The sequence below is a fragment of the Zalophus californianus genome, chromosome 15 (assembly GCF_009762305.2).
Source record: "Zalophus californianus isolate mZalCal1 chromosome 15, mZalCal1.pri.v2, whole genome shotgun sequence".
NCBI classification, from domain to species: Eukaryota; Metazoa; Chordata; class Mammalia; order Carnivora; family Otariidae; genus Zalophus; species Zalophus californianus.
In genome coordinates, this window is record NC_045609.1 from 34,178,253 (window position 1) to 34,204,902 (window position 26,650).

Sequence of the window (26,650 nt, forward strand, 5' to 3'; positions counted from 1 at the left end):
TTTGGAAGGCAGAGTTTTGCAACTTTTTCTTTTATTCAGCTTTATTATGGAGAATTAGAAATTGTTATGATTTTTATTCAATTTAGAATCCTGATTAGAAAAGCAGTGAGATTTATGCCTTACAAACATTGCATTATTAGTACATCATTGTGAGATGGCTTCACACTGATTGTATATAGAGAAAAAGTAACATTGGAATTAAGGCAATAACCACATGTACAAACCAAACACAATACCCTGACACAGTCCTTGGTAAAAAGCTCTTTTGCTTAGGTGGTGGTTGATATTACTGCATGCAGGTCAATTACTGAAGGATATGCTTCATTTATTTAAAAAATCCCTCCTACTGGCCCACGATGGCCAGAAGAAGCTTTCGGTAATCTCCACTTGTGTCACTTGAGATCATTGTGCCCAGGGTCTTCTGATACATCTGACTGAACGTCTGCTTTATTTGTACAAGATCAATCTGCATGCAAGAGATGATATTTTTGATGTTAGAAAAAAGAATTAAAAGAAAACTGATATTTATTAGAATTATTCTTTAATAATGAAAAGAACCTAATTATAATCAAAGCGGAGGGGGGAACCAAGTGACCAATATTTGATAGGTAGCATTCATACCACTGCTAGCGTCACCCAGGGAAGGGCTGATTCACTGTTCTCTAAAAATACTGAATAAGGGTGGTACCAGTTTCATCTATTATCCTCAAAATATTGGTCATTTAAAAACCATTAAAAAAATAAAACCATTTGATAGGATGGTTATTCTTAAAAACACAGAAAATAACAAGTGTTGGCAAGGGTGTGGAGAAATTGGAACACTTGTACATTGCTAGTAGGACTATAACAGTGCAGCCGCTGTAGTAAAAGGTTTGGTGATTCCTCAAAAATAAAACAGAACTACCATATGATACAGCAGTTCCACTTCCAGGTATACACAGAAAAGCAAAAGCAAGGACTCAAGCAAATATTTGTACACCTGTGTTTACAATGGCCAAAAGGAAGAAGCAACCCTAGTGTCCACTGACAGACAAATAAACAGAAGGTGGTCTACACATACAATGGAACATTTTTCAGCCTTAAAAAGAAATTCTGACACATGCTACAACATGGATGAATCTGGAAAATGTTATGCTAAGTGAAAGAAGCCAGTCACAAATGGATAAATACTGTATGATTCCACTTATACAAGGTACCTAGAGTAGTCAAATTCATAGGAAGAGAAAGCATAATGGTTGCCAGGGGCTGGGGGGAGAAAGGAGAACAGTGAATTATTATATAATGAGTATGGATTTCAGTTTTACGGAAGTGAAAAAGTTGTGGTGGTAATGGGTGTACAACAATGTGAATGTACTTAATTTAAGCCACTGGAATGAATACTTTAAAATGGTTAAAATGTTAAGTTTTATGTTGTGTATATTTTATTACGATTTAAAGAGATCATGCTTATAAAACTTAGGTCCAAGTACAAATACAGTTTTTTTAAAAACACCATATGATGGTTGTGTTTATAAAAATGATTTACCTTCTCTACTATAATTTAGTGGCATGTTTTCTTTCAAGTAAAAAAGAAGTCCAATAAATATACAAAGTCAAAGAAAGAAAAGCATTTGAGGTATATTTAGGTAAAGAGAAAAAGATAAGTTTTTAAAAATTATTTTATGGGCGCCTGGGTGGCTCAGTTGGTTAAGCGACTGCCTTCAGCTCAGGTCATGATCCTGGAGTCCCGGGATCGAGTTCCACATCGGGCTCCCTGCTCAGCAGGGAGTCTGCTTCTCCCTGTGACCCTCTTCCCTCTCGTGCTCTCTATCTCTCATTCTCTCTCTCTCAAATAAATAAATAAATAAAATCTTTAAAAAAAAATTATTTTATAATTAGAAGCCATGCCAAATTTCAAGAAGTTTTGTATCCAATAGGATTAATCTTTCATACAATTTTTTTATTATTTTTTTTAAAGATTTTTATTTATTTATTTGTCAGAGAAAGAGAGCACAAGCAGTGGGAGCAGTAGAGGGAGAGGGAGAAGCAGGCTCCTCACTGAGCAAGGAGCCCAATGTGGGACTCAATCCCAGGACCCTGGGATCATGACCTGAGCCAAAGGCAGATGCTTAACGACTGAGCCCCCCAGGCGTCCCTCTTTCATACAATTTTTTACATTAGCAAAATAAAAACATTTTCCAACTTGACATAAATCAGTATTCTCCATAGACTTTCCCAAGTAGAAAAATCTCTTGGCACTGGCTACACTGAGACACAGTGGTCTGTTTCACTAACCCAATCCTCTCTCACGGCATGAGGAGAGTGAACACTGTGCTTTAGTACAGCCTCTACCAGCGGTGACAAAGGGAGCTCGCTCTTAACGTCCTTCCTAATCACCAGCTGAGGAACTTTAGGAAATCAACATTCAAAATCAAGTTAAGATCAGAGGCGCCTGGGTGACGCAGTTGGTTAAGTGTCTTTTAATTTTGGCTCAGGTCATGATCTCAGGGTCCTGGGATAGAGCCCTACATGGGCTCACACTCGGGGGAGGAGGGATCTGCTTTGAGATTCTCTCCCTCTACCCCTCGCCCCCTGCATTTTCTACCCTCCCTTCTCTCTCTCAAATAAATAAATCTTAAAAAAAAAAATCAAGTAAGATCAGACAAGAAAAGAAAGCCTCACCTCACTTCGAGTGACCACAATCCTGACCAGGGTGGAGTCATCTGTGCCGGCACCTTTCATAGAATAGTAGAGCCTCTCAGCAAAGAAGGCAGGACGGTTCAGGGCACACTGCACTGTAAGTTAGAGATACTTGACACATGATGCCTTGGCAAAGGTATCCATGCCCCAGCTTCATTTATCACTTCTAGCCTGCCTTTGATCCTTATAATCATAGCGAAATCTTGACTTTTCTCAGAATTCATCTATCTTTCTAGCTGCATCAGACAGGCTACCTTTAATTCTAAAGGAATCCCTCTAGCCAATAAATCCCTTTTTTCCTCCATAGATGCAATAGCTTAGATTCTTTACATTTTTTCCCCTTCAAGTGAGAAAATATGTAACAACTGTGCCCTGGCGATATCTTACTTAAAAGAAATAATGACTGAAATCTGAATTCTAGACATCAGTTATATCATTTGGCTGACAGAAGGGTAGGAGATACATTCCAGTACAAAAAACAGATTTGAGCCTAAATTTGAGAATGATAATAAGTCTGACATTCTCTCTTAGGAAAATTAACTTAGCAAAGTCTCTTCCTGCAGATGGTAGAGATATACCAACTTTACATTATTCCTTTAGCTACAATTACTACAGGAATATTTGTAGGACACTCAATCGCTAATACCAATGTGTTACTAATACTCTCTTTCGTCATATATTCGCCATGAGAATTAAATTTCCATTTCACTGGACATCTCAAAGAACACCAGAAACTGCGTTTTTTTGTTTGTTTGTTTTCAAAAGGGAAAAGGGTCTCATTGGGCTGAATATTTGAAAGGTGGTTTATTTTTTTATTGTTATGTTAATCACCATACATTACATCATTAGTTTTTGATGTAGTGTTCCATGATTCACTGTTTGCGCATAACACCCAGTGCTCCACGCAATGTGCCCTCTTTAATACCTATCACCAGGCTAACCCATCCCCCCACCCTGAAAGGTATTTTTTGAGGGGCACCTGGTTGGCTCAGTCAGGGGTTGATCTCGGGGTTGTGAGTTCAAAAACTGACACTGGGTGGAGAGATTATAAATAAACTTTTAAAAAGGGGGGTTTTGGATGCCTGGGTGGCTCAGTTAAGCGTCTGCCTTCAGCTCAGGTCATGATCTCAGGGTCCTGGGATTGAGCCATGCATTAATAATAATTATTAATAATTCCAAAGAGCCCTTTTTGATCACACCACCATCATTCATAGGGAACTGTATTTAAAAACAGAATTAGCTCAGCCTCTGCCTAAGCAGATTCCCAGGAGGCTATATTAATTGTCATCACTTAATGGAAACAACTATTCAAAGCCTCTTCATCTACAAACAAAACAAAGCAAAACATAAAAGTATCTTACAGATGGTCTTTAAACCACTTTCAACATTTCCAGAAAATTCACGGGCAACACTACTTAGCAAGTCTCGATTAGCCACCTGCAAACAAAAAGTATAGGGGTTAAAATATTTTCACAACTTAAAACTGAAGCCAAATCTTCAGAAGAAAAGCTCATACCCTGGAATAAGCCTCCACGGTAGCTTTCAGCTGAGGAAAGCTTCTTGTGGCAAGAATCATGTTAAAGCAAGATTCATCTGTCCCTAGTCTCCCCTCACCGGCTTGATAGAGACGTTGAGCATCTTCCTGAGCCAACTGGTGGTTAACATTCTGGTTCTCATCACGATTTCCCTGCAAAAGAGGAAGGCAGGAATTGGAAAACCTGACACAAGTTCTACTAAAAATTTTCTTACTAATCTAGTCACTTTTGGACTTAAAGGGACAATTTATTGAAGATCACTGCATAAAGTCTGTCATGCTTATCTTCATTTCCAAAGAAGCTATACTAGTATAACTAGTACTGTATTATACTGCCAACTTTGGAGTTTATAATATTTGATCGTGGTTTAATGAGGTTATGTTAAAATGAGAGGTTTTCAGGGCTTTGAGGACAAAGTTTAACCAGAAAAGTTTCCATTAAAAAATTTATATATGGGGCACCTGGGTGGTTCAGTCGGTTAAGCGACTGCCTTCGGCTTGGGTCATGATCTCAGGGTCCTGGGACTGAGCCCCACATCGGGCTCCCTGCTCGGTGGGAGGCCTGCTTCTCCCTCTCCCACTCCCCCTGCCTGTGTTCCCTCTCACTGTCTCTCTGTCAAATAAATAAATAAAATCTTTTTTAAAAAAAATTTATATATATTTATATTTATACAAACCACACCCCCACACACACCAAAACAAAAACAAAAACAAAAAGAAAAACTTCTCTACTAGGAGATATAAACTACTCAAGTGAAGAAATTATAATTCTCCTTAGCTGGAATTTCAGATCATTATGCGTTATACTGAGTTTCACTTTGTATTCATTCATGCAGCTAAAAGGTATCTCAGCGCGCTTGTTTGGTGTGAGGCTGTATTAGTCAGGGCTCTCCAGAGAAAGTGAACCGACAGGATGTGCTAGGTGGTAGCGACACAAGAAAGACAAGGTCCCTGCCCTCAAAGAATTTAAATCAAGGGAGGGAATATATAATATGGAGGCTTCATGAACCCCCTTTCCTTCAGCCAAGTGTAATCTTACAACATGTAAGTTTTATTTTGAATGTACACATACAAATGATACATGAGCTTTTTAGAAGCTATAAATAACTCAAGTCCTGCTGGACTATGCCAATTTGTATACCAAACTCTTCCCTGGGAAGAGGAAGGAGAGAGCCACAGAGGAAACTCTGGGCCTGAAGGAGAGGAAAGCTTAGATGGGCATTTGGTTTCTCCCAAAAATAGAAACACAAACCCAAAAGAAGGAAAGGCTGCCCTCTAGTCTCCGTGTCTGTCTGAGGAACAAAATGGAGAGGTGTTCCTTGAAGGGGAGATGCAGTCAGTATTCTGAAGAGCACTGGGCACAAGAAATATGCAGAAGCATATTCTAAATGGGAGACTAAAGATAGCACATGAAAAGATGTTCAGGAAAAACTCCCCAGATGACTGCCTTTGGACTCAAATACACAACACCAGTCTCATTTTCCTGGGAAGCCATTCCTCTGCTCACTCCCTGAAAGAGGTCCCTTTACTTTGTAAAATAGATGGGCCTTGAATTTGCATAGATTCAGCACCTCATATAAAGTCTTAATCATTTTTTAGTGTTAAATCTGTTCCTGCTTTTGTCTTCCTTTTGTTGTTGTTTTTAAATGCTAATCTACCTCCCTACTCTGTTATTCCATCGTAGGTAAGTTCAATTTCTTCCCACGCATTTGCTTTCTTTTTTCTCATGTCCACACCCACCCACTCACTCTGGTGCACTGTTTCCTGCAACTATCTCCCTTTGCTCTGAAGAGCTTGTCCTCTACTCTCTGATCCCTCTGGACTGTCCAACCTTGTGTACTAGCAGGAAAGCTAATAACTCCTGATGCTGAATCAGTGTGCTGGTCTTCTGTGTCATTCCTTTCAAATAAACCTTCATCATCCCATTCTATAAGTGTGTTTAGTATCATTCCAAATACTCTCTTCGGAGAATTTTTTGTCACTTCTCCAGCACATCTGGGAAATCAGAATAAGGAAGGTGCTAAGCACATTACTGTGAAGTCTGAGAAATGTTTCTGCATTTCTGGCTTTCCTCAGTTTTCACCTCCTCTAGCACTTCCACGGTAGTCCTGCATATTTTCAGTTGATGGTCCAATTTAACTGACCATACAATGCTAAGCTTAAAGCACAAGATTCACCCCAGCCTAAGATACAGAGCCGCAAGTTGATTTCTGATTCCATATAACTTTAAAGAGGTTAATTTCTAATCACTTCCAAAAGCCAGATCTGAAGAAATCAAACTCAACTGTGACTAAAAGAAATTTGTACATAGGATTCTGTGTTACCCCTCTTAAAGATGGCAAGATTACAAGTAGACTAAATACTAAAAGGAATAAAGAACGCTCACTGGTCACAGAAAGTGCAGAATGTTCCCTCCATCAACATATATTCATACTATACTCACCTGGCACATGGATACAAGTAAACGTTCAAAATGCCCTGATGTATCTGACCTAATGTCCTTTTCAAGGTCTCGTCCAAATTCTGATTGATAACATCTGACAATTTCTCGGATTTCCTGATTTGTTCTTGTGCACAAAATTTCAATCAATACACGTTCCTGAGTTCCTGCTCCCTATGTGAAATGAAGAAAGGGAGAATTATACAAAAGAAAAACAAAAATCGCTGGAAGTAATTAAATCTTACTATTCCATCAAATACTTCTTTGGTCTCCAGACCTGAAAAGCTCTACATATTCAGATATTATGTACTGATTTAGCTATCACTGTAAATTCAAAAGTGCTATAACATGTGGGGTTTTACATTTGAAACAGGATAAAATATACAAAGTAAATGACATACAGCACCTTCATTGCATTCCGTAAACTCCAGGCATCATAATATGTAGGTGGCATGAACAGGGCAAGGATCAGTTCTTCCATATTTCCACTTAACTCTGATTTAAGGTCTTTGATTAAATCCTGTTTAATTACAAATACAAACTAAGTATGTGTGCTCTCCAAATTTTGTTGCTTAAATTTTTTAAGAAAAATATGGAAAAATGGAATTGAGTTGCTTTATGAAAACCTAAATTTCAAACTTAAATAGTATATACTAGAAACAAATATATATATCTTAAGTTTGTTACACTCAAGCAAATATATTTTTTTACTTAAAATCAATTAACATAGTGTATTATTAGTTTCTGAGGTAGAGTTTAGTGATTCATCAGTTGCCTCTAACATCCAGTGCTCATTACATCAAGTACCCTTCTTAATGCCCATCACTGTTACCCCATCCCCCCGCCCCACCCCCTTCAGCAACCCTCAATTTGTTTCCTATAGTTGAGAGTCTCTTAGGGTTTGTCTCCCTCTCTGATTTCGTCTTATTTTTCCTTCCCTTCCCTTATGCTCATCTGTGTTGTTTTTTAAATTCCACATGTGAAATGAAATCATATGGTATCTGTCTTTCTCTGACTGACTGATTTCGCTTAGCATAATACAGCCTAGTTCCAACCACGTTGCTACAAATGGCAAGCTGCAATCATTCTTTTTGATGGCCGAGTAATATTCCATGGTGTATTTCCATATTTTGGCTATTGTGGACATTGCTGCTATAAACACTGGGGGGCACATGCCCCTGGAATCACTATGTTTGTATCCTTTGGATAAATATCTAGTAGTGCAATTGCTGGGTCACAGGGTAGCTTTATTTTTAACTTTCTGAGGAACTTCCATACTGTTTTCCAGAGTGGCTGTACCAGTTTGCATTCCCACCAAGAGTGCAAGAAGGTTCCCCTTTCTCTGCATCCTCACCAACATCTCAAGCAGACGTATTTTAGTTATTTATTTATAAAGATTTATTTGAGAAAGAGAAAGAGAGAGAATGCACATGAGTGGGGAGAGCGGCAGAAGGAGAGGAAAGAGAATCCTCAAGCAGACTTGCCTGCTGAGCAAGAAGCCCGACACAGGGCTCGATCCCAGGACCCTGAGCCAAACTCAAGAGTCAGCCACTTAACTGACTGAACCACCCAGGCACCTCTCAAGCAGATGTATTTTACTCATTCTACCAATAACACTTAATAAATTCCTACTATAGTTTCACCACTATACCAGGTTCAAAGACAGATACATGAAATAAAGAATTAAGATTAACAAAATGATAAACAGATATTTATTTCACACAAGAAACTGTTTTTGTTCTGTGCAGAAGTAGGAATCATCATCACTGTGTTCTTATTCGGAAAGATAAACATCTAAAAAGAGATAATATAAAGCAGCCTCTACTCCAGTACCAGATGAGTAAACGGCACATAGATAACCAGCAGAAAAAGTTCAAACAGGAGAAGTTCAACTGGGCTAGAGAACTCAGAGAAAGCTTCTAGTCCAGACCTTAAAGAGTATATAAACACTAGCAGGCGAAGAGGAAGGAGAAAGATATTTCAGGCAAGGAGGAGGAACACAAATGAGAAAGAGAAAACATGGTTCCCAGTCTTGGCTATGCAGTAAAATTATCTGTGGAATTTTTTCTTCACACACACACACACACACACACACACACACACACAGACTGGGGCGCCTGGGTGGCTCAGGCGTTAAGCGTCTGCCTTTGGCTCAGGTCGTGATCCCAGGGTTCTGGGATCGGGCCCCGCATCGGGCTCCCTGCTCCGCAGGAAGCCTGCTTCTCCCTCTCCCACTCCCCCTGCTTGTGTTCCCTCTCTGTGTCTCTGTCAAATAAATAAATAAAATCTTTAAAACACACACACACGATGTAGAGGACAAATACTCAGAGATTCTGCATGTGTTTTAAGTTTGAAAGGAGATTATCATGCTCAGCTAAGGTTGAGAATCACCAGTATGAGGCAAGAATGAGCAAAGCTTGTTTAGTGAAGAAGATAACCAACTTTGTTAGAGGGGAATGTTCTCAAAGATTAGTGAGACAGAGTTGTAATGATACGCTTGTGTTATTACCTTGAATACCAAACTAAAGAATGTGGATTTGATTCTGCATACCGGGAGGAGCCACTGGAAGCTTTTATGCAAGAAAAAGACACTGAAATGACAACCATAGGCCATATGGACTGTGACGATAAAGACACTTTAGATAAGAACATTTTTGCAACCAGATCACTAGGGTAAGAAGTAATAAAGGCTTGGATTTGCGTGGTGGATTTGAGAAAGAAGACATATTTTAAAAGAACCCTTTACATATTAGATCAGGGAGACATTGTCAATAACTGGATTCTAGGACAGAGCGCCTGGAATACAGTAGGCACTGAATAAGTACTCACAGACTGATTGATAAAGAAGAATGTGGAATCAAGGACAACTCCACAACAAATGATATTTGTATTAATTAGAAGGAAGCCAAGAGAAAAGGTGGCTGGGAGCAAAAAAAACACAGGCTGTGAGTTTAGTTTTAATTCTAAACCGATATAGGAGAAAATTCAGCACAGCATAGCACAGGCTATATATGAACTAAAGAGATTCATAATACAGAAAATACTCGTTAGAGAAGTGCATCTGATGTTGTACCCTAAGGAAATCTAGAGTTTCTGTCGCTTAATCAGCTTTTAGACTAAAGAAGTAGATCTGGGCCAGGCAGAGAGAGTAAGGCAGAGTAGAAGAGGTGAAGTGGGACAAACCAATGAACCTCTATTCCCATTCTGAGAAAAGTAAACTGGATCCAGAGAATGTTAGGAAATTTTAGGATTCCTATCTAAATGGAAAAACAATGCTACCCAGCTTTCCCCTTTATATCTAAGAAGCAATAATGCTTTTTACCCATTGAATCTTGCTCGATTTTGTCACCGATCATCCATTCAGCAAATACTGGTTTTTGTTTTTTTAAGATTTTATTTATTTGACAGAGAAACAGAGAGAGCACAAGTAGGCAGAGCAGGAGACAGAGGGAGAGGGAGAAGCAAGCTCTTGCTGAGCAGGGAGCCCGATGCGGGGCTTCCTCCCAGGACCCCAGGATCATGACCTGAGCCGAAGGCAGACGCTTAACAGACTGAGGCACCCAAGCACCCCTCAGCAAATATTTAAGTGGCTATTGGTTATTATTCCTGTAGTTGGTGCTGAAAATGCCCAGATGAATTTGACATGGTTTGCCTGAGGGGAGCTCACTGCTGCAGGGAGTAGGCAATGAGATCAGTTATGGCAGAGGTTTTACAAAATGCGACTGGACCACAGTGAAAGCAGCAGCAAAATTCTGCTCTGAGAAATGAAACTTCAGAGTAGCTGATTCAAGCTAAATCCTGAAGAAGCTGTTTGCCATGAAGAAAAAAAGAGGAAAAAGTGTTCTAGGCCAAGAGAACAACATATACCAAACATAGAGGTCTGAAAGACCATGACATTTGGTGAATGGCAAGAAGGTCCATGCATAATACAGGATATATTTAGAGGGAGGAAGTGGAGTGGAAGAGGAAGGCAAACACCAAGAATAAGTAGGGGCTGTAGAGTAAGTCCTTGAACCCCACTGCCAAGAGAGACTGTGAACCATACTATTTCTCTATGACACTATTTATCTATCTACCTATTTGATATAATAAATTTATCTATTATCAGTTATGCTATTGTGGCCATAATCTATTTTCTATTGAGCATCTATCACGTATCAGTCATCATATGAGGTATGAGTAGGACTATGAGATCAAGGACTACTCCAGAATTAGAAAGGCTTTCAAGAGAAATAAATAGTGAACACACCACTCCTGGGGTCTCTGAAATCTAGCTGTCTCTACTTCGCACCACCAGCACTACGAAAACAATAGTATCCAACCTAACATAAACATGGAGCCCATAGGCCACTGTTTGTGGCCAGGAAAGAAAAAAATATATATACCTTGCCATACATGGTCTTAAAAGCTGCTTTAATTTTTTGCCTCTGATCACTGGAACGGCTGGCCACAACGTCCACAATTGCCTGCTCGTCTGTGCCTGGAAGAACCATCCATGTTTAAGTAAGGGTGAATTCTGTACTGGATATTCCCTGAGGACATCTCTTACATGCTTACAAGGTGCCTGGTGTCAGATTAAATTGAGTTATGTGCACAGGTGGACACATAAATTTGATTTAAAAAATAAAGCTTATTGTTACTTTAGATTCAGTCACTTGAAATTATCAGTAAGATTAAAAACCTGTTTTCCTTACCAAAACCCTTCATTGCTTTCCGAAGAATTTCTGCGTCTCTCATGGCATCGAAGTTCGCAGCTGGCCGGACTGTTCCTTGAGCTCCCTGAGTCATCGCAGCAGGCTGAAAAAAGAGGCATAAAATCCAAGTCAGGGATTGTGTTAATCATTTCATAAGATAACATTACATCAGGGGCCCCTGGGTGGCTCAGAGTTAAGCATCTGCCTTCGACTCAGGTCATGATCCCAGGGTCCTGGGATCGAGCCCCTGCATCGGGCTCCCTGCTCCGTGGGAAGCCTGCTTCTCCCTCTCCCACTCCCCCTGCTTGCGTTCCCTCTCTCACTGTGTCTCTCTCTGTCAAATAAATAAATAAAATCTTAAAAAAAAAAAGATTTTATTTATTTGAGAGAGAGAGAATGGGAGAGAAAGCACATGAGAGGGGGGAGGGTCAGAGGGAGAAGCAGACTCCCCGCTGAGCAGGGAGCCTGATACGGGACTCGATCCCAGGACTCCAGGATCATGACCTGAGCTGAAGGCAGTCACTTAACCAACTGAGCCACCCAGGCGCCCCCCAAAAATATAAATTTTAAGTCAGGATTCTCTGCTGACAAGACGACAACTTAAGACTTCCCCAGTCATTACTCTTGGCTAAGGAGCTCATGTTTAAATTTTAGGACAAAGGATATGAGCATTTTATTATGAAGGCTCATTCTGGAACAGGCAAGAAAGACCTATCCTCTCCCTGCCAAAAAAGACAGCTAAACACCAAACTTTCAAGAGATAAGAAAAGTCAAGCTTGTGAAACTTGTCACAATCTTCCTGTGTCTTGATTTCCTTCTTATTAGAACAGCAGGAAAAAAAGAAATTCATCCCTGGATAGTGTGAGATGAGCAGCAGTGTTTGATTTAAAGATAATAATATAGTAAGGGTTTTAGTTAGGTAGACATTGAGCTGTCCAATGAGGTTTCAAACAAGCAATATAATTTTTTTAAAAGCTTTATTTGAGGGAGAGAGAGAGCACACAAGCAAGGGGGAGGGACAGAGGGAGAAGCAGACTCCCCGCTGAGCAGGGAGCCCAACGCAGGGCTTGATCCCGGGATCCTGGGATTATGACCTGAGCTGAAGGCAGATGCTTAACCGACTGAACCACCCAGGTGCCCCCTATGTACAATTTTTATTACATTTTTAAGTCTGAAATTATTTCAAAATTTAAAAGATTTGAAAATACACAGCTAGGAAACAATTCAATAGTTTTCTTAAACTATTCAAATTAGGGCTTAAGAGAGATGGGATGAAGTGAGATGTATCTCACCAGTTTTTCAAAACTGAATTTTAGTAATAATTTTATTTAACCCATTATCTCTAAAATATCATTTAGAGATGCATTCAACATGATCGCAAAATATAAAATGACTCAATTGCTTTTTAGGCAACTGAAACTGCATTTAAAGTTATACTCATTGAATACAGCAATATGCCAGCAACTGCAGGGGCAAATTAATGGGGAGAAAGGGAACAGACCATCTTTTAGCAAACATTTTTAGGGTCAATAACTTCTCCCACTTACCTATATTCTCACACAACATTTTCTTCTAACAACCATCCTGCACTATGAATATAGTGCCAGGAATATAAGAAGGGAACTAACAAATATCTGTATAGTGGTTTTAAGAAAAAACTGAAAAAATTCTCAACTGTAAATATTCAAGTATAAATTTTTCTTTTTTAATATTTTGTTTATTTGACAGAGAGAGAGAGAACACAAGCAGGGGGAGCAGCAGGGAGAGGGAGAAGCAGGCTCCCCGCTGAGCAAGGAGTCCGATGGAGGACTCGATCCTAGGACCCCAGGATCATGACCCAAGCCGAAGGCAGACACATAACCAACTGAGCCACCCAGGTGCCCCTAAAATTTTTTTTTTTAACATAAGCCTTTACATGAGTCTTATGGTATCAAGAAACTAAGAAATCAAACTTACATCCTTTGATGTAAGCACCTTCACTAAAATCCTAAGTTAGGGCAAAAAGCCTTTGTTTATAATAAACTGGACTAGGCACTAAGAGAAACTAACCCCCAACATGTACTATTTGACGATTCTCATTTTCCGTTATACTCTTCTTTCTTAAAAAACAAACAAAAACTGGGATGCCTGTGTGGTACAGTCAGTTAAGCATCTGACTCTTGGTTTTGGCTCAGGTGGTAACCTCAGGGTCATGGGATTGAGCACGGAGTCCACTTGAATTTCTCTCTCCCTTTCCCTCTGCCCCTACCTCCCAGCATGCACTCTCTCTCTCAAATAAATGGGTTGCCTGGGTGGCGCAGTCGGTTAAGTGTCCAACTTACGGTTTGGCTCAAGTCGTGATCTTGGGGTCATGAGATCAGGCGCCAGGTTAGGCTCCCTGCTCAGCAGGGAATCCGCTTAAGACTCTCTCTACCACTCCCCAATACATGTGCATGTGTGTGCTCTCTCTCTCAGATAAATAAATCTTAAAAAAAACTCCATTTTTCATCTGTGGGAAAAAATTGATTTGTCTAATTCTATGTAGAAAGTCTACATTTCAAGTGAATCTTCATCAAAAGTACTATCCTCCAGCCATTGTACTAAACTAAAGGAAATCAGGGTCTATGTTCTAGATGTCAAAACTCAAACTAGGGAAAATTTCTCAGCACAGTATCTGCTACCAAAAGTTCCACCCTTTGACATTCATTTGATGCCAACCTTCCTGCTGAAAAACAAAATTGAGACAATCAGGAAAGGTCACCTGGCCCAAATGCCCAACCAAGACACAAATTTTCATTTCCCTAAACACACACACACACCCTCTACCAGAGGACTTTCAGTGACAGGGAGTTCTCCCCTCACAAGGTACCCTACTCCACCTCCATGTAAAAGATCTTCCAAAATCTATCACTCTGTAAACTTCCACCTACTGGTTTTAGTTGTTTTTTTTTTTTTAAGATTTTATCCATTTATCTGACAGAGAGAGAGACACAGCGAGAGAGGGAACACAAGCAGAGGGAGTGGCAGAGGGAGAAGCAGGCTTCCCGCCGAGCAGGGAGCCCGATGCGGGGCTCGATCTCAGGACCCCGGGATCATGACCTGAACCGAAGGCAGACGCTTAACGGCTGAGCCACCCAGGCGTCCCCCTGGTTTTAGTTCTATCTTAAGGTAGTAATTGTTACACATGAGTTACATGTGTATGTGTGTTTCATTTTTAGTGTTTTATGTCTGAAAATCTTTTCTATTCAGTCATGTTTCTAAAGCTATGTGCATGCTTAAGCTAAAATAAAATAAAAATTCTCATTAAAATAGTTACAGATTTATAATATCATCAACAATCAGCAATAAAAAAGAAGGATCGAAAGCAGTTCTCTATGTGCTTTGAAGGAATACCATGTAGAGCATCAGCAAAGCAGCACTGTGTAACAGGGAGACTACTGGTCTGGGAGTCAGAAGAGCTAGATCTAGTCTTAGCTTTGTCTTTCACTAGCTGTGTGGCCCTGCACAAGTTTCGTATCTCTCTGGAGCTCAAATTCCTTAAATCAAGAAAGTAAGCCAGACAACAGCTAAAGTGTGTCTCTTCCAACACTGTAATCCCTATCCCACCCCAGCTTTAAAAAAAAAGCTTGAAAATGATAGAGCTTTATGAATAAACAGTAGGGAAATAAGAAAAATCAAGACAAAGATAAGCATAAAAGTATACTGCTTGCGTTCCTGGTAACTTCCGTAGGATATAAAAGAATTAATAAGGCAATTAAAAGTAAAACAATATTAAATTAAAGGGTTATACAGAGATGGGGCAAAGATTTGATATATGGGAGACCTTCCAGGGCTACTGAGAAATCAATTCAACAAACATCAATTGGCTACCACAGTTAAAGCCTTGTCAAGCACTACAGGGACATAAAGATAAAACAGATATAGCTGAGCCCTCAAGGAAGTTGTGAGAGAAAAATACATGAGAAATCAGAAAGTAATAAAGGCACATATAGGGGACCTAGTAATTAGTGAACATTAGAAAACCTTACTCACTTCACTGTTATAATCCAAAGAAACAGGAGAGAAAACAGGATAGGAAGGAAAGGATTCTGTATCGATCTGAAAAAAGAGTAGAACGTTATAAAGGTAAAAAGAAAAAACAAATCCACACTTTCTCAAACACTGCCAGAAATACCAATTACTCAGTCACCCAAGTTCATAGTTGTAACTGTCAGCGAAGCAAGAAGAACAAGAAAACCAATGCCAAGAACCCAAGTGAATCTTTATGAAAAAGTTATGAGTAACATCACCTGTGAGAAGGGACCTATCCTTGTCTTATTAAAGTCATCAGGACACACAGCAGATGGACCAAAGAGAGCATCGTGTCTACCAGAAGCAAAGATCAGAATCTTCAGTGACTGTAATAAACCATCTCCTCTGCTTCATGGAAATCTCTAATGTCAGCAAAGGAGTGGTGCCCTTCTCTGACATTATCCAATTAAATTGGATGAAATATAAAAATAGGAGCAGAAATACCTGACTTGGGAAAGGAGCTTGTCCTCCAGGATACTGAGAAGGTATCTGTCCTCCAGGAAAGCCACCTAAACATTTAAAAAAATACAGTAAACAGGTTTAATACGATTTAATTTTTCAAAACAGCATTGACTATTATGAATATGGAAACATATGAGAACATTCACACCATGTTATTCACTAGGATAAACTTTTTAGTATTATAATTCACTGAACTAAAACCAACTTTGGTCGTTAAGAACCTTTTACAATAATTCATGTTCTACACAATTTAACAAATAATGCCTTTTTCTTTAAACACTCAAAGCAAACTAAATTCTGATTCCATCTGGAAAGAATGTCAGGACATAGTTCTGAGAGTTTAGGAGTGGTATAGGAGTGAGCAGAGAAGCTCCTAAAGGTTTTTTGGCTCTGGAACAGGTTTTTTTGGTAACTGAAAAAGTGGGTCCTTATTTCCATCTTACTGATTAAACTTTTCCATCAGATTAATCCATTTCATGAAACCATGTATTTAAAATTATTCATAGAAGTACTAAGTTTACTGAAGGCTATCCCAAATGTAAACTAAGTTCTCTCAAGGGCAAATGAAAATTTTAAAATAGCACACTATTATTTTTCTCTGGATAGTTGGTACCTACCAGGCAGTGGGACCTGTGCGGGACCACCACCATAAGACTGTGAGGGTGGCTGTGGATAGCCAGAAAAGCCTGCTCCACCTGGTGGGGCTCCAAACCCTTGACCTGGAGGAACTAGAAAAAAAGAATATAATGACAGTTCTTATGACTGAAGAGTAAACTTTAGGAAAATACCTACTAAGAACAGTGGGGGAAAAAATAGGCTATTAATGCTATAACAGCAGTCTCTTTTGGTCTAAATTCAACTTACCAATTCCTTCTCCATTACAACATTTTTACTTCATTTACCTGCCCAACTAATTTATAATATAAAAGTGCTAAGCTTTTTTACCTTTGAACAAAACTTTTTTTTTTTTTGAACAAAGCTGTCTTAAGGAGCACAGTCGATTACAAATAACCAATGGAATGCCTGGGTGGCTCAGTCAGTTAAGCATCTGCCCTCAGCTCAGGTCATGATGCCAGGGTCCTGGGATCAAGCCCCACATTGGGCTCCTTGCTCAAGAGGGGAGTCTGCTTCTCCCTCTGCCTGCCACGCCCCCTGCTTGTGCTCTCTTGTGCTCACTCTCTCTCTCTGAGAAATAAAATATTTTTAAAAAATAACCAAGCCAACTGTTATATATTGGTCCTTTATTACCATGAGATTTATTCTTTTTCACAACAGAATTTTTAAGAATGTTCCCTGCTTTCATGCTCCCTAAGAACCTTTATCCCTCAATCTTGCCAGCCAGGTTCTTACTGTCTTTGGTAGAGAGTAGGCTAAGAGCAACTCTGACCTCATACAAAACAAGTAAGGATGACGAGGATAAAAAAAGAAGGAAAAAGTGGTACAGCAATTCCAAATCATCACTAATGCCACAACCCATTGCTCACCTCCTGGATAGGCTGGAGCTCCCCCTGGTGGTGGGGCACCAGGATAGCCTCCAGGGGCTGGATAACCTCCAGGGGCAGGGTAGCCTCCAGCTCCTGGGTAGCTGCTACTTGGGGCTGGTGGATAGGCACCTCCTCCCACTGGAGGAAAGCCACTAGGATAAGCGTACTGACCAGGAGGGGGGAAAGATGACTCCTGACCTGCAGGCTGAAAAATGAGAAAATTTTTCAAATGAATGTGATTACATAGAAATATGACCCACCTAAAAAAACAAACAGGTAACTGTTAAGGTCTAGATTTTCTTTTACATATTAAAAATCCCATTAAAAGTCTTGGTATCTTATACTAGTTTACCAATATACTAGTTTGTCAGGACACCTGCTTGTCAGAACTCAGTTAAATTTAATTCTACCTGTGTCAGGCAAGAGGGGTCTGTTTCTCTATTTGGGAGTAAGAACTAGGCTCTTTACAAACCTCAAGGCTTCAGGGAAAACTAATAAAGCTCATTAGTTCCTTCATTTTTATAGCACCTGGAAATATGAGAAAGATACAGCTCTCTACCCTAAAGAGAAGAACTCAGCTCTCTTGCAACACACCAGAACCTGTTGCATAATAGGAAAAAAAAGAAGAGTCACCTGAGTCATACATGCTTGTGACATTTTGGAGCCCAGACTAGACAATGTCTAAGAATGGCAGAGATTGTCACATGTTCACTAAACCTTCTCCTCTGGCCATAAAATTAGACTACCTTTCCCAGAACCCCCTGCAGTTAAGTAGGACAATATGAGTACTGGTGAATGAAGAGAGACAGAACTGATGTACACCACTTCCAGCCTGGCCCCTACAAACCCCCTTCACAGTCCTCTATACGCTCTCGTTCTCTTTTCCTTCATCTGCCAGATGGAAGCAGAGAATCCAGTGAAGGACTCTAAGGCCCTATAGGATGGTAGAGCCACTATGTCAAAGGAGCCTGGGAACCTGAAAGACTACATGGAATAAAGCCTCCTTGATTCCTCCCACCCTCCCACCTTCCCGCCACTGACTTCTAGGAAGTAAAGTAAGCAAGAACTGAGTTTTTATTGTGTAAAGTCACTTAGATGTTGGGGTTGTCTGTTTCAGAAATTAGCCCACACTGACGAAATGGTAGCCAGAGTCCAGTTCAGTACATAGGGGCCTGGGAACATATTCATAATTCTCATCATTCCTATGATAAATTCAGGAGCTATATATTCATTTTACATAAGGATACACATATTATCATTAACCTGCATAGGCCTCTTTGTATTCTCCCAGAGTTAGAAAGAAGCCTTACACACTTATGAGTATAAAATTGAAATGCATAATTCTCACTTAAATGTCTCAGCTATGAGTTTAGTCCTCATAGTCCAGACATCAACAAGGCAGAACTTAGTAGCACATTTATAAAATGAACTTCAAATACTCAGTCTCAGAACTATAAATCCAGGGGACCTTTAATCCACTGTAATTTGTTATTTCTGAGCCAAGCCCTTCTAATTATTTTAAACCTTCTAACACAAAGGTTAAAAACCAGTGACTCATGGGATGGACTCAGCTCACATAAATGTTCTATTGGCTCATACAACATTAACATTTAAAAAAATTAATTTCCCGGGGTGCCTGGGTGGCTCAGTCGGTTAAGCGTCTGCCTTCGGCTCCAGTCATGATCCCAGTGTCCTGGGATCAAGCCCTGTATTGGGCTCCCTGCTCAGGGGGAGTCTGCTTCTGCTTTCTCCCTCTCCTGCTCCCCCTGCTTGTGCTCTCTGTCAAATAAAATCTTAAAAAAAAAATGAATTTCCCAATTTAAAAAAATGGGGCAATTTCACATCAAATCCACATTTCTAGCTTTTCTTGAAGAAATGGAGTATTAGCAACAGTGAGTCTGCCTCCCAGCATGGCTATATCGGGCTACAGCTGAGTAGCTGCTGGTTTTCCAAAAGTGAGGCAAGTGCCCTCTCGTTCCTCCATAATACCTGCCTTAACACACTTATTCTACTCAGTACCTCTGGGCAATTGAGTTTATGACCCCTACCCTAGCATACCTGTAAGATCTGCCATGGGCTAGTCCTATACAACGCCAGTTCCAAGTACACAAGCTATTTTATAAGTGCCAATACTTACAGGATATCCAGGGAAAGGTGGGTAGCCTGTTGGGGGATAGCCTGGGTATGACATTCTGTAACAATAAAAAAAAATCCTCTGTAATTTTTTATAAGGGTTAAGTCCTTTGAACATATATATTATCATATGGTTTTATACAAAATATATCTTTCAAAAGAGTCTGTCAGGCATTCAACAGGTGGATATTAAGAGGTATAAGCAAAATTTATAAAATGCTTCATTTCACCATTCACACCAAAGGAGTCAGTATAGCATAGTAAATGTTCCAACTTCATTCTCTTCATACCATACAATTTGTCATATCCGAACACTACCAGTACTATTTGTGGAATACTACCAGTACTATTATTTATGGAATATTTACGGAGTATCTTTTAAGCCAATTAATTTTTCACTTAAATTTATGTCTAGGGGCCCTGGGTGGCTCAGTCATTGTCTGCCTTCAGCTCAGGTCATGATCCCAGGGTCCTGGGATCGAGCCCCGCATCGGGCTCCCTGCTCAGCGGGAAGCCTGCTTCCCCCTCTCCCACTCCCTCTGCTTGTGTTCCCTCTCTGGCTGTGTCTCTCTGTCAAATAAATAAAATCTTAAAAAAAAAAAAGGTAAAATACTTTAAAAAAATTTACTTTAGGTCTACTTTATATCACTTCCATAAATGGAAAACTTATGTTAGTTTCTTGAGAAGGTAACATGAAAATGAACATGTAAATATTAAAATAAAGGCTTTTCAGGTGCCACAGATATCCCCTTATTTGGTGATGTAACATTATGGGAAACAATGGTTAAGATTTAACATGCTGTAGTCACACATACCTTTTTATAAACTTTTAAGTTTCAAACTTAAATCAAAAGTAAAGTTAATAGTAATAAGAAACCACACAGCCTTAACACTCAGCTGCAATAATTACTAATTCATGGCCATTTTTTTTTTCAGCACTCTCATTCATTCCCCACCACTCCACTGGATTATTCCAAAGCAAATCCCAGACATGCCACCATTTTACCTATACATACTTCAGTATATAGACCTACAAACATAACTTTTTTTAATTAACAGGACTGTACTGTTTTTAAAATAAAACCATAGTATCATCAATGTGTCAGTGTCCAAATTTCTGTGGTCTTTTTAAGTATTTTTATTGTTTTTTTTTTAAGATTTTATTTATTTATTTGACACAGAGAGAGACACAGCGAGAGAGGGAACACAAGCAGGGGGAGTGGGAGAGGGAGAAGCAGGCTTCCCGCGGAGCAGGGAGCCCAATGCGGGGCTCCATCCCGGGACCCTGGGATCATGACCTGAGCGGAAGGCAGACACTTAACGACTGAGCCACCCAGGCGCCCCTCGTTTTTTATTTTATACTTGTTTTTTTATTAGGGAAAATTCAAAGATTTTAGAACAGTGTTAGATTGACCTGCATGGCATGACTGAAATTCAACTGTTTTAACATACAAATTTCTTGTGGTTCATCCTGATATAATGAATGTTCACATAACTTTCATGTTCAGTTCCAACAACTATCAAGTCATAGTTAATTCTATTTCATTTTTACCCTTCCCTAGAGTATTATTATTTAAAGATTTTATTTATTTGAGAGAGAGGGAGAGCATGAACGGGTAGGGGGGTAGGGGTGGTAGAGGGAGAGGGACAAGCGCACTTCCCGCTGAGCTCAGAGCCCAACGTGGGTCTTGATCCCTGGACTCTGAAATCATGACCTGAGCCAAAGTCAGCCACCTACCAACTGAGCCACCCAGGCACCCCTTCCCTAGATCATTTTAAAGCAAATCCCCAGTCAGTTAAGCATCTGCCTTCTGCTTGGGTCATGATCCCAGGGTCCTGGGATCCACTCCCACATCGGGCTCCCTGCTCTGTGGGGAGTCTGCTTCTCACTCTGCCCCTCCTCCCACTAGTTCTCTCAATCTCTTTCAAATAAATAAAATCTTAAAAAAAAAAATAAAGCAAATCCCCAGACATCATATCCCTTTACTCATAAATGTTAATACACCATCTGTAAAAATAGGACTCTTTTAAGCCATATTTACCAATATTGTACCTTAAAAATTTAATTTCTTAATATCAAATATCCAGTGTTTAAATTTACCCAGATGTCTCAAAATAATTTTTACAGTTTGGTTGTTCAAATCAGTATACAAATAAGGTCCATATAGTCTAGTCGGTTGGCATGTCTCTTAAATCTCTTTTAAAAGCTTCACCTCTATTTTTTTCTGTGTGGCTTACTTGTTGAAGGAACCAGTTTGTCCTGAAATCTCCCTCTATCTGGATTTTGCAAATTGAATCTCCATGATAATCATTTATAGTTATTTACTATAGATTTGTAGTCAGATCTAGAAGCTTGATCATATTACTTTTTTGGCATAAATACTCAAAAAATATTGTTTGTTTCTATCAGGAAACACGTTAATGATCAACCGTCTCTCTTTTACATGACTGATAATCAATACCCAGATCTATCATTTTTTCTTCATTTATTATCTGGAATCTGAGAAATCTTTTATCAACTATATGGTTTTCCTGAAGTACAGTCTATATCGAGGGGTGTCTGGGTGGCTCAGTTGGTTAAATGTCTGACTCTTGATTTCAGCTCAGGTCATGATCTCAGGGTTGTGAGAGCCCTGCATTGGGCTCTGCATTGGGTGTGGAGCCTGCTTAAGATTCTTTCTCTCCCTCTCTAAAAAAAAGAATAATCAATTCAAAGTTAATTTTCTTCAAAAGGAGCTCATTTCTATTTGGAAATGCAAACAATAACCTGAATATCTGATGATGTTAAGAAATTACTACATCTTTAGGTGTCATGTTGGTATTATGATTTTTGTGAAGCATCTGATCTTTTAGAGATACACGCTAATACATATAAAATGTTATAACGTCCGGGAATCACCTCAAAATAATATGAAAGGGTTGGGCAGGAGTACAGATGAAACAAGATAATCATGAGTTCATTATTTATGCTGGGTGACAAGTACGTGGGTACTCAATACACTCTTCCGTCTACTCTTACATGTTTAAATTTTTCCCTAATAAAGGTTTTTTGTTTGTTTTTTTAAAGACAGCTCACACAAACCATAAGAGACTCTTAAGCATAGGAAACAAACTAAGGGTTGCTAGAGGGAGAGGGGAGGAGGGTGGGGGGAGGGGGTAACTGGGTGATGGACATTAAGGAGGGCACGGGGTAATGAACGCTGGGTGTTATATAAGACTGATGAATCACTGAACTCTACCCCTGAAACTAATATACTATATGTTAACTGAATTTAAATTAAATAAGACAGCTCATGTAAAACAAATGCAGCCAGTGTGAACCAAAAAGCCACAAATATATACATACATATGTATGTGTGTAAATGCCTTTCGCATTTGAAGAAAACACTACTAACCTAAAACAAATGCAAATAAACAGAGGGAAAAAACAAACATTCAGAACAATACCCTTTCATAGCCTGACCATATCTAAAAAACTACTGGTGATCAGATACAATATACCTGGCAAATATATCTATCTAAAGTCAAATAATCATTTATTTAGCATCTACCATAAAACACTGTACTAAAACTGGATTATCAAATGTTTAAACTGTTTTAAAAGGTGATGGATAGGGGCACCTGGGTGGCTCAATCCTTAGGCATCTGCCTTCGGCTCAGGTCATGATCCCGGGTTCCTGGGATAGAGCCCTGCATCGGGCTCCCTGCTCCGTGGGGAGCCTGCTTCTCCCTCTCCCACTCCCCCTTGCTTGTGTTCCCTCTCTCGCTGTGTCTCTGTCAAATAAATAAAATCTTAAAAAAAGAAGTGATGGATACATTGGCAGAGAAGTTGAACGCTATCATGTGCAAGGCAAAAGGTGGGATATAATTGTAAGATGGACAATCATCAAAACAGAATGAGGAATATATTAAGATAGAAGCCAGCTAGGAGGCCTCAGTATTGGTGTGGAATTAAATACTCATCTTTTCCCCACCACATTACTCTTAATATCCTGTATCTAACCAAGAAACAGACTCTTAACTACAGAGAACAAAGTGATGGTTACTGGAGGGGGCGGGGTGTTAAACAGGTGATGGGTATTGAGGATGGCACTTGTGTTGCGCACAGGGTGTTGTGATGAATCACTAAATTCTACACCTGAAACTAATATTGTAATGTATGTTGACTGGTTGGGATTTGAACAAAAACTTGGAAAAAAAAATACCGTATCTGTTACTAGTACCACTATTTAAATTACCTATGAGTAAGTACAGTAAATAACCCAACGTTTTTCTTTTTCCTTTGAAATGCCTCTCCTACTCTTCCTGTAATTTCTGTTCTCATGGCCATGTCCTTAGACCAGGTTTTCATCACTTGATGCCTATTTTACTAAAATTACTTTTCCATTTATGTCCTTGCAGATACTCTCACACAATTTTCCTGCACTTATAATTTTCTCTTTCAGCATATCACTCTTCAGTTCAAAACTCCTCAAAGACTGCTGCCGGAGTATCAAATGAAAATTCACAGGCCTGACATTCAGGTCTCCTTAGTACTGGCTCCAATATATCTACTCACTCTCTTTCTTCACAACTCACTCTTTCTTCTACACTCCAATGTGCAATCTCTACCACTTGAACCATTCCCAACATGCCTTTGTTTCAGCCACTGTTATTAACTGACTTGGCCCTCCTGCCTGGGCTCACTCACCTTCCCAGACTTACTAAGCTCAAATCTTCTCTCTCCCTTCTTTGAACAAGGTACTAGATAAAACAGTACTTCTTCAACTTTAACGTGTACGTGAATTACTTGAATCTCGTTAAAAATGCAAACTGCTTCAGTAGTTCTGAGATGGGGCATGAGATTCTGCATTTCTAACTAGGCTTCCAGGTAACGCTGATGTTGCTGGTCTATGAATCATATTTTTTTAAACTCCTATGAAACCATCTCTAAATCATATTAAGTAGGAAAAAAAGGCAAGGTGAAAACTGCATAAACTGCCAACTATAAGTGTAGAAAATACATTTATGTGTTTGTATGTATATCCCTGAAAATATTCTCAAAAAAGGGAGGCCAGCTGAGACATAATGGGAAGAAAACTTAATTTTCAATGTACTTTTAGCCCTTTTGGAGTTGTGCACGTATCATCTATTCAAAAAGTAGATTTAAAAAGCTTTTGCAAAAAAAACTAAAATCCCAGGGTGACTCAACAAATTACTCATTTTCCCCAAGGAATAATAAGACTATACTGGTAAACAAGAGCTTTTATTTCCTTTTCAACATTCTCCATCAGCAACTACTTTTTAAAAGAGCAGAAATCATTCTTGGTTCTCCAAACCATCTCCACCCAGTGAGTCAGCTACTAAAAGGGTTGGGCCTCACTACAGAAGTCTCAAGATGGCAGGAAGCCCAGGAACACAAGATTTATGAAACAAATACGAAACAGGAAGGTCAAATGAAGATGGCCAACAGGAGCGACTACAATTTTCCAAAACCTGCCTCTTGGTGGGGAAAGACAATTTAAATCAGTCGGCAAGGGCCCTTGGATAAAGAACTAGAGTAAGGGCCAGACATGACTTCTGGGACAGGGAAGGCAGCCATCACCAGTGAGGACTGAAAAGCAGCTTAAATTTGGAGTGGCCAAAATTCTCTCTTCTACCTGCCATCTAGTGCTTGAAACTCCTCTCCTGCCTGAGAGGTAATTCATTACGCTCTAAATAGGACAGATTATCAGATCAGCTCCCTATCAGAAGATACTAGGGAGTTTAAAGGCAGTTGGAACTTTTCATTTCTGTCACTTTTACGGTGGACATCAGCCACCTTTCGCTGTATAGGAAGTGTTCACTCAGGACGGACGGCCTGATATCAGCACACATCTGTTCAAGGAATAGGAATCAAATCTGGAATGTTATTTCCCAGAATAGTTTCCAAGAACTATAAACTTGAGGCAATGTACAATTTTAGGCTTAGGCATTCTGTCCCAGGCTTAGTGAAGCACAGGACAAATTTCCCAAAATTTGCTGTGTCACCGGGAAATCTGATCACCAGCCAGACAGCTTTCGTTGTTCCTTGCTGGTTTCCCTACTCAGCTTTCCTTGAGGTCACTTCGGCAGGGCCATCCTCTGGCCTCAGTCCCTCCACCTTGTGGTGCACCTGCGGGCGCGCGGGCTATCACTGTCCCTCTGATCTCCGGACAGCGGAGTGGCACAGAGGCCGGCCGCCTCACCTATCCTACCCCAATGCAATGCGCCTCCGCCCGAAAGCCCCCGGCGGGGAGCCAGGGTCCAGAGACACACACGCCGAGACGCCCGCCGCCCCGAGGCCCACAGGCACCTCCACCGAACCCCTACCGCGGGGACACACACGGCGCCCCATCTCCCGGACGGCGCACCTCAGAGCGGGCATGAGCGAGGTGACACGGGGAAACGGGGGCAGAAAGGGTAGGGGGCGCCTCACCTGACCCCGGGAAGCAGCGTCACAGCCCAACGCTGGTCGCCAGCAAGATGGAGCCGGGGGAGGGCCCCGGGAGGCGGAGCGCTGAGGGACGCCGCCCGAGCCCGTTAGGATCGCTGCGACAGCTGGGAACGCCCCTGCAGCTGGAGGGGGCGGCGCCGAGCTCGGCCCCGCTAGTGCTTCGCTTAATCCGCACCGCGCTGCTCCACCTGCGGGAAGAGACGCTCCCTTCGGGTGGACCAGCCGGTTTTATCACATTTCTCGGTCCCAAGGACCATCTCCAATACCTTTGGGGCTCTCTCAGGTCACAGAGGTTTTAAGAAATCCCGGAGCCCTTTCCGTGAAGGGCAGTTGAGAAGGGCCGCGCACCTGGAAGGCCAGGTGCAGCCACTCCGCCTCTGATATACCGTCCTCCCTGAGATAAAAACCGTGTCTTTTGTTAGATCCTTATGAAAAGAATTAATACGTATTGGGATCCTAGATAGCCAGAACTCGAGATACATTATAATCAAAACCACTGCAGACGGGCTGTTGGGTGACTCTAGGTCCCCCTCACACTAGAGCCTTTAACACAAACACTATTAAACATGAGGTAATTTCAGGGTCTCAGACCAGTATCTTAAACTCATTAAGAAAGTTTATTTCAGAGCAAAAACCAGTCAGTTAACCTTTTACAGTGGTTCTCAAAGTGTGGTCCCCACACAAGTAGCAGCAATATCACCTGGAAACTTGTTAGAAATG

At 40.4% G+C, this 26,650-nt stretch overlaps 1 protein-coding gene across 2 annotated transcripts; it reads right to left on the reverse strand.

The window, feature by feature from the left end:
• Nucleotides 1-26,016, reverse strand: ANXA7 (annexin A7). 2 transcript variants are annotated; one of them, XM_027597211.2, is made up of 14 exons: nucleotides 25,913-26,016; nucleotides 19,481-19,535; nucleotides 17,344-17,548; nucleotides 16,477-16,587; nucleotides 15,842-15,906; nucleotides 15,359-15,424; nucleotides 11,348-11,450; nucleotides 11,039-11,133; nucleotides 7,060-7,173; nucleotides 6,657-6,827; nucleotides 4,196-4,366; nucleotides 4,041-4,116; nucleotides 2,662-2,774; nucleotides 1-466 (listed from the first exon to the last, which is right to left on the reverse strand). In XM_027597211.2, the coding sequence occupies exons 2-14, from the start codon at nucleotides 19,532-19,534 to the stop codon at nucleotides 344-346; spliced, it is 1,467 nt and encodes a 488-aa protein (XP_027453012.1). In that variant the 5' UTR covers nucleotide 19,535; nucleotides 25,913-26,016; the 3' UTR covers nucleotides 1-343. The 2 variants fall into 2 exon arrangements, with proteins under 2 accessions (XP_027453012.1, XP_027453013.1); XM_027597212.2 differs by lacking the exon at nucleotides 15,359-15,424.
• Nucleotides 26,017-26,650: the final 634 nt, after the last annotated feature.